This window comes from Neovison vison, chromosome 4, assembly GCF_020171115.1.
Source record: "Neovison vison isolate M4711 chromosome 4, ASM_NN_V1, whole genome shotgun sequence".
Lineage (NCBI taxonomy): Eukaryota > Metazoa > Chordata > Mammalia > Carnivora > Mustelidae > Neogale > Neogale vison.
Window position 1 is genome coordinate 169,434,260 of NC_058094.1, and position 13,724 is coordinate 169,447,983.

A 13,724-nucleotide genomic window follows, 5' to 3' on the forward strand; every position below is an offset into this window, starting at 1 on the left:
AATAATTTATCTTTAGAAAGATCAGGAAAATAGTAACAAATGCATCATTCTCCAACAAATTTCCCTTTCTTTTCATTTTGAGTCCAGAGTGTTTCTGGAGATATAAAGATACATTGGGGTCTTATGTTGGAATATGGTCACTTCAAATTTGGAATGGCCATTGAAAATAAGAGCACTGAAGAAGAGACAGATTACTAACAAAATATCTATGCCCTGTATGTTTATTCAAATGTATTGAAACAATTTGATCTTCAAAATGCACTAAAAATAGTAGCCTTTCATGATTTGGGGGGTTGTTATTATGTGGTTTTAAACCATGATTTGGGGGGTGCCTGGTGGCTCAGTTGGTTAAGTAACTGCCTTCAGCTCAGGTAACGGTCCCGGAGTCCCGGGATTGAGTCCCACATCAGGCTCCCAGCTCCATGGGGAGTCTGCTTCTCCCTCTGACTTCTCGCCTCTCATGTTCTCTCTCACCGTCTCTCTCTCAAATAAATAAATGAAATCTTTAAAAAAAAAAAACATGATTTGGAGTTGTATTTTTTTTATACTTCAGATTATGAAATGGCTCAACTATGGAGAAAATGTGGCATAGTATACTTGAAAAATAACTATTTGTGTATATGGAGATCAAAATTTATTTTTACTTTTGTCATGGACTGTCTGGTTAAATTTAGGGAAATTATCTTACATCTCAAAATTACAGTTTCCTATCTCTACAGTAGAGATAATTCTTTCTTCTACAAATACCAGCAAAATTTAATAAGCTAAATGAACTTTGAGCACTCAGTATTTGGGTAGAAAATGTACCATTTATGCTCCATTTACTTATTCTCTCATAAATGACTTTATAAAGTCTCAGTCTGGGGGGAGGGAACATTTATGCTGTCAGCATATTTTGTGCTATTGGTTACTTTTCCAGATAGTGTGATGCTACTATGGAATGTTAGACATCTAGAAGTGGGGCACAGTCCATTTCAGGATGGAGATGTGATACAATGCACGTTTTTCTTCTATTAGGGCACCATTCTAAATGATTGTCTCTGACTCTTGGACTAAACTTTTCTTCTTCTGTCTGCTTCTGTTATGCTATTTAACATTTACTCCATTTCTTTTCTTTTTTTTTAAGATTATATTTATTTATTTGACAGACAGAAATCACAAGTAGGCAGAGAGGCAGGCAGAGAGAGGAGGAAGCAGGCTCCCATGAGCAGAGAGTCTGACGCGGGGCTTGATCCCAGGACTCTGGGATAGTGACCTGAACTGAAGGCAGAGGCTTCAACCCACTGAGCCACCCAGGTGCCCCCATTTACTCCATTTCAATGAAAAAAAAATGAAAGTGTCCCTCCCTCAAATTTATCTTTGTTCTATTATCTTAGATGCATATCGGTCATATTCAGCCAGTCATAACAACTAGTTTATGTTTTGCATTTTTATGCAATTTTCAAAAGTATTGCATCCTTAATTTCCTGTTTGTTTAAACTGTCTCATGGAATAATAAAAGTTAAATTTTAGTGATATGGAAAGAAGATAATGAGTTCCTTAATTATGTAGTCTCTTTGAGAAACTAAGCTTTTCTCTACCCCCCTCATTCACTGATAATCTAAGATATGAATTACAATTTATACAGGGGAAGGTTTTCAAAGCAGAAGTACAATAAGCATTAGAGTATCACCTTGAATGGGGGGAGTTGAGAAGAGGTGGCTCATAAACAGGACTTTAATCCAGTATAGCAGTTGGTGGATCATGAAATACTATTCTTTATCTGTCCTAGATGGGACATAGCACATACAAAGTCAATTCGACTGCTTCAAGGTTTTGGCAGAAGACGAGTCTGAAAATGTTGATGAAATCAAAATTATAGACATTCTTTTTTTTTTTTCCTATACACTTGTTTTGCCCAGGAGGAAATGTAAGCCTACCTAAATTCTTTTTATTTTTTAGTCCTTTAACCTTGAATAAGTCACCTAATCTAGAGGATTCCAAAATGTGTTCCTCTATTAAAATGGGCATGGTTGTGGTGGGATCCAATTTCTTTCCTCTACCTATAAGATTTTTTCTTGAGATTTTATTTATTTATTTGTCAGAGAGAGAGGGAGAGAGAGAACAAGCGGGGGGAGCAACAGGCAGAGGGACAAGCAGGTCCCTGCTGAGTAGGGAGCCTGAGGTGGGACTTGACCCCAGGACCCCAGGATCATGACCTGAGCAGAAGGCAGATGCTTAACCAACTGAGCCATCCAGGCATCTCACTACTGATAAGGCTTTTATGAATCCTAGGAGTTCTATAACGTTCCTAAGAACAGAGTTGTGTTTCACTTTACACACACACACACACACACACACACACACACACAATCAATGACAATATTTATTGAATACTTACTATTAGGTTCTGTTTGCTGTTTTCCACCTCAGTTTATGGCATCTGATGCAGTCAGATATGCTAATAATACAGTCTCCACAGTTTATCACTTCACTGATACGCTCCTAAACAAATGGGTTAAATTTGATATTTTTCCGTTAGTGTATATATGGAAAGAAAGAATTACGGCTATTATACTGTGATTCTCCAGTTGATTTTACAAGTATTCTTTAATAATTTTGGCGAAACACACTATTCCAATCAAACAGAGGTGATGCTTTGCTCAGAAAACATGGTCCCAGACAGAGACGGAACACCTGTATTCAAATCCTCATTTACACTATCCTGAAGCTTCAGTTTTGGAACTTCATTGGGTTCATCAAATGAGGGAATTCCATAGTTTTTCAGTAAGAATTAAATGATAGTAAGTATGTAGAACAATGCCTAGAATATATTTTCAGAATAAAATAAATATTTGCTAATATTATTGCAAAGCAACCAATACATTGTTGTCAACTCTGAGTACAATTAGACAATTTATTTAATTTCCATTACTTAAATTTGATGCCTATTTTTTTTTTCAGAGAATAACCCCGTAAATGCAATATAACATGTATGGAAATATCTTTGGCAACTTGGATTATGAGTCTGATGCTCACCCTATTGAGATTCTCCTTCATTCACTTGATACTTAATGTCCTAGAAACTTGTGGAGGGAACTCAGAATAAATTTAAAAATTTGTCTCCAAGCTCGAAGTTCATACCACTCAAGAGAATACTGAAAGCAACCCAACATAACAAAAACTATATTGAACATACATGAAGACATATTGCATGGGATTTTAAATTTTTTTAAAAGATTTTATTTATCTACCAGAGAGAGAGTGAGCAAGCAAGGGAGCACAAGCAGGGGGAGCTGCAGACGGAGGGAGAGGTAGAAGCAGACTCCCTGCTGAGCAAGGACTGCAGTGCAGTACTCAGTCCCAGGACACTGGGATCATGACCTGAGCTGAAGACAGATGCCCAACTGACTGAGCCACCCAGGTGTCCCATGTCATATTGCGCAGACTTTAAAACATTGTTTCTCTAGTGATTGGAATCTGGTCTCAGCGAGGAGATAGTGGCCCAAATGTTGCCAGTGTGTGAACAAGGTACACACATGAATATGTTTTAAACTCTTAGAGTCCTTTCAGTTCCTATGATCAGGTAATGACAAGAGAGATTATAAGAGATTTTACATCAGTTCTTTACAGATGGCCAAAAAAATTGTAAGTATTGTTGTTGTTGTTTTACAGAAGTAAGCCAATTTAATGCATTAATTTGGACCAATAAGGATTCAGTTTTTAGAGCCAATTCTTTGCAACATTTCAAAATAACAAAGCAAGGATAATGGAAAAATTGTAAACAAAAATATTTTCGACTAAAAGAATGAAAACAATTCCAATCTTCTTAGTGATCTATAAGGCACCTACCCTATGTACTACAAAGTACTAGAAATAAAAGACTTTTTATACAGTTATAATCAACAAAAACCAAATAAGCCAGTATCTGTTTATGAGAAATAACTGGTTATAGTGTCAATATTTAAAGTTCATTCTAATTTACCAAGCTATTTATGAATATCTTCTTAGAATCAGGCAACCGTTAACACATTGTTCAAAGTAGAGCAAAGCAAACAGACAAACAAAAAACTCCATGGGTGGTGTACCAGTTCCCAAGATTCATGTAAGCCTTTAGAATATGTGCCAACTGGAAGATCAGCAAACTAAAATTTTTAATAAATTATAAATATTGTTAATACAGTTTAGTAAATTATAGATACTGTTATTCCTCTTTAATGACAAATTATTTTTAAAGATTTTATTTATTTATTTGTCAGAGAGAGAGAGAGAGAGAGAGAGCAAGCACAGGCAGACAGAGTGGCAGGCAGAGTCAGAGGGAGAAGCAGGCTCCCTGCCGAGCAAGGAGCCCGATGTGGGACTCGATCCCAGGATGCTGGGATCATGACCTGAGCTGAAGGCAGCTGCTTAACCAACTGAGCCACCCACGTGTCCCAACAACAAATTTACTTTTAAGTAAAACTTTCAAATATTGAATTAGAAAATCATCTCTCTTCATTTGGCCACTGCTTTCCCCAGAACTCTAAACAACCCTATGAGTTATTTACTTCAAGACTTTCTTGGGGCACCTGGGTGGCTCAGTGGGTTAGAGCCTCTGCCTTCGGCTCAGGTCATGATCCCAGGGTCTTAGGATCGAGCCCCGCATCGGGCTCTCTGCTGGACAGGGAGCCTGCCTCCCCCTTTCTCTGTGCCTGCCTTCTGCCTACTTGTGATTTCTGTCTGTCAAATAAATAAGTAAAATCTCAAATATTGAATTAGAAAATCATTTCTCTTCATTTGGCCACTGCTTTCCCCAGACCTCTAAACAACCCTATGAGTTATTTACTTCAAGACTTTCTTGGGGCGCCTGGGTGGCTCAGTGGGTTAAGCCGCTGCCTTTGGCTCAGGTCATGATGATCTCAGGGTCCTGGGATCGAGTCCCGCATCGGGCTCTCTGCTCAGCAGGGAGCCTGCTTCCCTGTCTCTCTCTCTGCCTGCCTCTCCATCTACTTGTGATTTCTCTCTGTCAAATAAATACATAAAATCTTTAAAAAAAAAAAAAGAAAAAAAGACTTTCTCACTCACCATTAACTTCCCCAAGATCTGAGAAAGAGCTCTTCACTAAAACTTTCTTGCAAAATGGATTCAACAAGAGCAAATGCAAAACAGTCCACATATGACAGGAAAATCACAAATGCAAATACTAACCAGGTAAATTGTAGCTGAATGTCAATTATGCCTTTAGACTAGTTCTTGGAAAATTCAAGCTTTCTCTTCAATTAAGTGATATATTTAGAGAAGCAAATGAGAGCTAGATTCCAGGATTTCAGAATGGAATAAGTGCTGGGGAAATTCAAATCTCATAGCAGAATCATATAACCCAAACACTATGCCACCAGCTGCACCTGTATGAATATGACATATTCAAGGTTGTTTGAAACTAACTCAGCAAAAAATGTGAAAGCACTTGGACACTCAGCAGGAATAGAACCCAGCTTATAAATTATGTATTTGTCTAAGAAATGAGATTCAAAATAACTGTTTATAAAATGTTTTGTGTGATATCGCATTTTCTTAAATTTTTATGTATCCATAGCATTTATGCATTCTGAAGTTGCTGTTATAAATATGCAGTTTTAATCATGAAGTACTTTTTATAAAATATAGTTACCATTATAATGAATCTTTGTTATGAGAAATTAATCTTGATTATAATCAATTTGTTAATTTTTTGGGCTAACAAGATTTTCCTTATATTGCTCCATATTTTATTACTCTAGTTTACCACAGAAAACTGAAAGGACCATAGAAAAGAAATAATGGAAAAGAGGAAAATAATGTGATTGCTATCTCCCTGGATGTTGATTACCATGATAAAGACACTTGAAATACAAAAAAGATCCCAATTCCTGCATTAGAATAGGATATATTTCAGGTATATGCGTATATCTTTTTCATAATGCCTTGTAATAGTATGGGCAAAAAGCAATGAACATTTATCATAGTAAAAAAAATTTCCCAGGGCACTTGGGTGGCTCATTGGTTAAGCATCTGCCTTTGGCTCAGGTCATGATCTCAAGCTCCTAGCATCAAGTCCTAAGTCAGGCTCCCTGCTCAGCAGGAAGTCTACTTCTCCCTCTCCCTATTCCCCCTCTCCCCTGCTCGTGCTCTCTTTCTCTCTTTCACTCTGCTCTCTCTCTCTCGTTCAAATAAATAAATAAAATCTTTTTTAAAAATTTCCCCAATAGACAGTATACATTTAAGATTATTAGCCTAACATTACACAATCAATAGTTTGCCATGCAAATGTAAATTGGCTGATTATGTATATGTTAAACTGTACATCATTTTCTCAGGCATCTTAATTCAACAACCTCATTCAGTGAAACACAATTATAAAAAATATTAATTAAAACACAAATTGTACAAAATAGAAGAGTATAATTAATTTAATTTGTAGTTTAAGAATCAGATTCTGTAGAAGTCTATAGTATTTGAAAACTCAGTTATCGGATACTTTTTTTTTTTAAGACTTTATTTATTTATTTGTCAGAGAGAGAGGGAGACCACAAGCAGGCAGAGCGGCAGGCAGAGGCAGAGAGAGAAGCTGGCTCACGCTGAGCAAGGAGCCCGATGTGGGACTCAATCCCAGCACCCTGGGATCATGACCTGAGCCGAAGGCAGTGGCTTAACCACCCAGGCGTCCCAGTTATCGGATCCTTTTAAAAGTAATCATTCAATACATATGATCCAGTCTCAGATAATTTAGGACACAAAGCTGTAAACTGCACTTTTTGTTTACATTTTGTTTCTCTCATCCTAATGATGACACTATTCTAGAGTTTAGAATTGAGATGAAGCTTCTTCACTTATATCTAGAATTGGGACTAGACTCCTAGAGGGCCTGGGGCAAGGAGTAACATTCCCTGGGGCAAAATCAAGGTTTATAGGCAAGGGCAACGGTGAGTCCAGAAATCAAAGACAAAATTTATGGGGCGCCTGGGTGGCTCAGTGGGTTAAGCCGCTGCCTTCAGCTCAGGTCATGATCTCAGGGTCCTGGGATCGAGTCCCGCATCGGGCTGTCTGCTCAGCAGGGAGCCTGCTTCCTCCTCTCTCTCTCTGCCTGCCTCTCTGCCTACTTGTGATCTCTCTCTGTCAAATAAATAAATAAAATCTTTAAAAAAAAAAAAAAGACAAAATTTATGTACAGGTCACAAAACCAGCATTTTAGAAGAAAGAGAGAGATGGGGCAAATTTTGCTGCATTTTGAATAGCTGTGAAGTGTAGGAATGGGTGGAAATGGTGAGGAAGCCCTCGGGGGAATGCTCCAGAGGTAGCAGCAACATTTACCTTCCTGGGCTAGTGGATGTATGTTGTACTAGCGACCCTGGGAGGCTTTAAAAAATATCAGAGTGTGTGGACAACAGGTGGCAAATCCAGTTCTTTGCTTTTTTCTTTTTTTATTTTCAATACTCTATCTTTTAAAAAAATCATTCAACTTATTTAAACCAAAAAAAAAATTCACCCATTTCTCCCACTTACTACCTTTTGTCTCTTTCAACTATCAGTCTGTTTTTTGTATCTATTAGCTTGGCTTGTTTTGCTTTGGGGTTTTTGTTTTTGTTTTTGTTTGTTTGTTTTTTTAGATTCTGTATATGAGAGAGATCACAGTATTTGTCTTTTCCTGTCTGGCATATTTCACTTAACTTAATGCCCTCAAGGTCCATTCATGTAGTTGCAAATGGTAAGATTTCATTCTTTCATTCTTTTTAATTGCTGTATAATATTCCTCTCTCTCTCTCTCTCTCTCTCTCTGTGTGTGTGTGTGTGTGTGTGTGTGTATCACAATTTCTTTATCCATTCATTCACTGATGGACACTTAGGTTGTTTCCATATCTTGGCTTTTATAATAATAATAATAAGGGTTCAGTGAGTATGGGAGTACATATATCTCTTTGAGTTAGTGTTTGTTTTCTTCAGATAAATAGCCAGAAGAGAATCTGTTGAATCATATGGTAGCTCTATTGTTAATTTTTTGAGGAACTGCCATATGGTCTCCCATAGTGGTTGAACCAATTTACATTTCTACTAGCAGCATGCAAATGTTCCCTTCGCTTCATATCTTTGCCAGCACTTGTTATTTCTTTTCATTTAGATAATAGCTATCCTAACAGATGACATATCTCACTGTGGCTTTCATTTGCATTTCCCTGATAATTAATGATGTTGAACATCTTTTCATATACCTGTTGCCCATCTATATGTATTCTTTAGAAAATTGTCTATCCAGATCTTCTGTCCACTTTTTTTTTTTTAAATTGGGGCTTGAACTGAGATTAAGACCTGAACTGAAATCAGGAGTCAGACTCTTAACCAACTCTGATTTCAAATTACATACAGAGATTTTGGCCTGTAATTTTCTTTTTTTGTGGTGTCTTTGTCTGGTTTTGGTGTCAGCCTAGACTCATAAAATGAGTTTGGAAGAATTCCCTATCTTTTATTTTTTGAAAGAGTTTGAGAAAGATTGGTATTAATTATTGTTTGAATGTTTGGTAGAATTCACTGATGAAGCCATCTCACACTGGACTTTTTTTCATTGGGAAATTTTTGATTACTATCCACTTTCCTTGCTAGTAATCAGTCTGTTCCAACTTTCTATTTCATCATGATTCATTGTTGGTAGGATGTATGTTTTAGGAATTTATTCATTTCCTTTAGGTTGTCTAATTTGTTGGCATATAATTGTTCATAGTAGTCTCTAATGACCTTTTGCATTTATGTCATATTAATGTAACATGTCTTTCACTTCTGATTTTATTTATTTGAGTCAGCCTAGCTAAATTTTGTTAATTTTGCTTATCTTTTCAAAGAACTATTAGTTCTATTATCTTTCTATTTTCTATTGTATTGATTTCTTCTCTAATCTTTTTATTTCCTTCTTTCTGCTAGATTTAGGCTTTATTTATTCTTCAATGGCATCTTGAGATGTAAAGTTAGATTGTTTATTTGAGAATTTTCTTGTTTCTTGAAATAGATATGTATCACTATGAATTCCCTTAGAACTGCTTTTGCTGCATCCCAAAAGTTTTAGTATGATACTTTTCCATTATGTTTGTTTCAAGGTATTTTTTATTTCTCCATTGATTTCATCTTACACCCAGTGATTTTTCAATAGCATGTTGTTTAAACTCCACATATTTGGAATTTTTTTATGTGCTTCATGTAATTAATTTCTAGTTTTATGCCCTTACTGGAAAAAATGTTGATATGATTTCAGTCCTCTTAAATTTATTAAATGTTTTGTCACTTAACATATGGTCTATCTTGGAAAATATTCCATGTGAACTGAGAAAAATCTATATTCTGTTGGTTGGGATGGAGTGTTCTGTATTAAGTCCATCTGGCCTAACACGTCACTTAAGACCAATGTTTTCTTATTGATTTTCTGTCTGGATGATCTATCCAATTGATGTAAATGGGGTATTAAAGTCCCCTACTATTAATGTATTTCTATTTCTCCCTTTATGTTTGCTAACATTTGCCCTATATAGTAAGTACGTTTATGTTGGGTGCATAAACATTTACAAATGTTATATCCTATTGTTGGATTCACTCTTTACCCATTAGGTAAAGCCCTTCTTTATCTCTTATTGTAGTCTTTGTCTTTAAGTCTATGTTGTCTAACATAGTACAGCCAGTCCAGCTTTGTTTTGGCTCCATTTGCATGAAATGTCTTTTTCTATCCCTTTCCTTTCAGTTTGAGTATGTCCTTCCACCTAAGGTGTGTCTCTTATAGGTAGCATATAGATAAGTCTTATTTCTTATCAAAACTATTTCAACTGTCTTATTGAAAATATTTCTTAATAGAATCATTATTTTCTTGCTTGGGTAAAGACAGTATGAAGACAGACATTTAACAGCATTACTAGTAGGTAATATTTGTTGAGTGTTTAGTATGACCTCGCCACTGAGCTAAGCGGCTTGAGTACCATATTTTATTTATGACGTAATAATGATTTATTTACATTTGATATGTGTTATATCTAAAGTTCAGTAAGGTTATGTGAACATCTCTCTGTAACAAGAGATACAATAACCTTTTGAAATTATTCTGTTCAGGGCGCCTGGGTGGCTCAGTGGGTTAAGACGCTGCCTTCGGCTCAGGTCATGATCTCAGGGTCCTGGGATCGGGTCCCGCATCGGGCTCTCTGCTCTGCAGGGAGCCTGCTTCCTCCTCTCTCTCTCTCTGCCTGCCTCTCTGCCTACTTGTAATCTCTCTCTGTCAAATAAATAAATAAAATCTTTAAAAAAAAAAAAGAAATTATGCTGTTCAGTATGAGCACTGGATGATGGCAACATGAGAATTAGTTGTACTAGTTAAGCCCTACTTCTATCACTGTAGTTTACTGAAACCCAGGTCACAATTCTACAAAGAAAACTTAAAAATATGAGAATCATTCAAAGGAATGAAGGATTCTTCTTCCCAGGAAAAGATTTGCAAGTCTGGAGAAGAAATGACCTTTGTTGGGTGGGGGGAGTAGGGAGTGGGGAGGAGAAAATTTCTTAAAATGTTTTGGAATTATTATTAGGAAAAGAAAATTATTATGAGGAAAGAGTCACATCTGAGGTTGGATACTTGTAATAATAATAAAAAAAATTGTCTGTCATTGGGAAAAAAAAAAACAAAAACAAACCCCGAAAGATAAAAAGGAAATAGTAGAAATCTAAATAAAACATATTTATAATCGTGTTTTTTTAGCAAAGTTGAGTAAGAGTGATAACTGATTAATGCCAATTTGGCAATTTTCCCTAGGATGTACTCAGAAGACCTCATCATCATTCAAATCTTTGGATTTGCATCCCCACAGTTTCTTTCAAAGGCACCAGATTCAAAATGTAGTCCCTCTGATTTTCTTCCTTAGGGTATAAGTAGGCTGCAAAGTTCTACTTACGATCCAGGAGTTGGAAGAAGATCCAGATTTCTCAGTGCTCTACACTCCTATCTGCAAGGTCATCTGGAGGAGGTATTTAATCCCCATCCACAAGAAAAAGCTGGGACTCCTGGTAGGAAACATGGCCTCCTCCTTGTCAGCAATTCCTCATCTTATTGTTATGTCAGCAGAATTTATCACAGGGATTACAGTAAATGCATTTCTTATCCTCATCAACTGTAAAGAACTGATCAAAAGCAGAAAGCTAACACCAATGCAACTCCTTTTCCTATGTATAGGGATGTCGAGATTTGGTCTGCTGATGGTGTTAATGGTGCAAAGTTTTTTCTCTGTGTTCTTTCCACTCTTTTATAGGGTAAAAGTTTATGGTGCAGCAATGTTGTTCTTCTGGATGTTTTTCAGTTCTGTCAGTCTCTGGTTTGCCACCTGCCTTTCTGTATTTTACTGTCTCAAGATATCAGGCTTCACTCAGTCCTATTTTCTTTGGCTGAAATTCCGGATCTCAAAGTTAATGAGCTGGCTGCTTTTGGGAAGCTTTCTGGCCTCCATGAGCACAGCAGCTCTGTGTATTGAGGCTGATTACCCTAAAGAAGCAAACGATGAAGATGTCCTCAAGAATGCCACGCTAAAGAGGACTGAACTCAAGATAAGGCAAATTAACGGAGTACTTCTTGTCAACTTGGCATTACTATTTCCTCTAGCCCTATTTGTGATGTGCACTTTTATGTTACTCATTTCTCTCTACAAGCACACTCATCGGATGCAAAATGGATCTCATGGTGTTAGAAATGCCAGCACAGAAGCCCATATAAATGCATTAAAAACAGTGATGACGTTCTTTTGCTTCTTTATTTCTTATTTTGCTGCCTTCATGGCAAATATGACATTCAGTATGCCTTATGGAAGTCATTGCTTCTTTGTACTAAAGGATATAATGGCAGCATTTCCCTCCGGCCATTCAATTATAATCATCTTGAGTAATTCAAAATTTCAACAACCTTTCAGGAGACTTCTCTGCCTCAAAAAGAATCAATGAAGAGGAGAAGCAATGTAAAATATTGTGTATTTCTTTGACATGGATTCAGCGGACTTATGTTTTGTTTCTGGTTACTCATGTATTTTGTGTGCTCTCTTTCTGGCAATTTCCTTCTCATCTCCTATACCCAGGACATGGGAAGCACGAATTCTGATACAGGATGGTTAGGATATTTATTTTTCCAGGGATTCTATATTTAAAAATATCATGATAGTGACACATTTAAATAATTAGTACTTGTAGTAGAGTGCTAATTGTGTTATAAATCAGAAAAAAATGATCTGTTATCTGTCTTCTCAGGTCATTGAGAATCTTCTGGTTTTGATGAGCAAGATCAGACTGGTTTAGGCTAGGAGTTGGAACAATATAATAAATTTGACTATTTGAGTAAACCTAACTATTTCTCAAAGAGCATCATTAGTGTAATAATTATTAGAATGCAAATTATATGTTGAAAGAGTATATATGTTAAGGTAATTGTATTCAGATATACAGATTGAAGTCTCAATTTGCTTTTGACTTCAGTTACTAGTTCAGGTTCATAAATGATAAGATGCAAATAGAGCTAGTACGCATGTGCATATACACACAAAATCCAGGGTCTCCATTTTTAACAAGATGAATAAATTTTTTTCAACTCCCTGAAGTGTTAAGCTCACGCCCAGAGAGAATATGAGTGAGGTCATTGACAATGAAGTCCCAGCAGGAAAATGTTCATCTGGTGTCTTTACCCCCTAACTGGTGTGTTGATTCTTTCTGACTGGAAATGTTGTCTAGGGTATGGCAGCAGCAAATGACTTGAAGATCTAAGGTGTAAGTTTTGAGTATATGGATAGATTTAAGTGAATTCTGCTCTTTCTAAGGATTTTAAAGTCTTGCTTTAGGAAAGAAAAATAACTTTTGTAATATCTTACACCTCAGGATATCTGTTGGAAACCCTCATTGGCTCCTAAACACACAAACAGATGTGCAGTTACTGTAATTGTAAATAAATTGTCATTAGGCGAAATGGAAGTTGCAAGGATGAAAACAAACAAACAAACCTAGGTGTGTGTTGTGTGTGCCTATGTGTGATTTTTTTTTTTACTTTACATAATATTTTTATATGCAATTGTTTACTTCATCCTCAGAGCACTTTGTAAAGTAGAAGTGGCATTATCTCAATTTTCACTTGCAAAAGTAAGGTTGGGAGAGGTCATTAAACATTCTTAAAGTCCATCAGCTACACTCATTGGTGCAATTAGAACTCAACATATAAAGGAATTCTTCTTATAACACTGTGCTATAAGGCCATGCTCTATGCCATAGATGAATGTAAGAAAATATTTTAATTTCCTAACTCGGAAAGTATAACAACAGTTGCTTTACAGTATCACTGAGCACAAAGCATTTATGCTCAAAATACATAAGTTATATCAATAAATGCTGTTTCAGCGTATGCCAAATATTGGTCTCTAATTTCTGTAGGGGTGTCTGGTTTTATAGAGATGATAGGACAAAGGAAATGGTACTCCATGGAGTTGATGGGAATTAGAAAAAATAGAAGTTTATTGATCCAGTTTTCTATGTAATGATTCTGAACTTTCAAATGTGTTTGCATTTTCAGAGACCCTTAGTTTTTGCAATAGATTTTACTAACTAATTTAAAAAGTTGTTAAGTCTGTGCTTAAGTCCCTTTTTAAAAATTGTACTTCTTGGGGCATCTGGGTGGCTCAGTAGGTTAAGCGTCTGCCTCTGGCTCACATCATGATCCCAGGGTCCTTGGATGGAGCCTTGCT

The 13,724-nt window shown here is 36.4% G+C and overlaps 1 protein-coding gene across 1 annotated transcript; it reads left to right on the forward strand.

The window, feature by feature from the left end:
- The first annotated feature begins 11,031 nt into the window (after positions 1 to 11,031).
- Positions 11,032 to 11,946, forward strand: LOC122904047 (taste receptor type 2 member 7-like). The gene has a single exon (XM_044244540.1). The coding sequence runs from the start codon at positions 11,032 to 11,034 to the stop codon at positions 11,944 to 11,946; it is 915 nt and encodes a 304-aa protein (XP_044100475.1).
- The last annotated feature ends 1,778 nt before the right edge of the window (positions 11,947 to 13,724 follow it).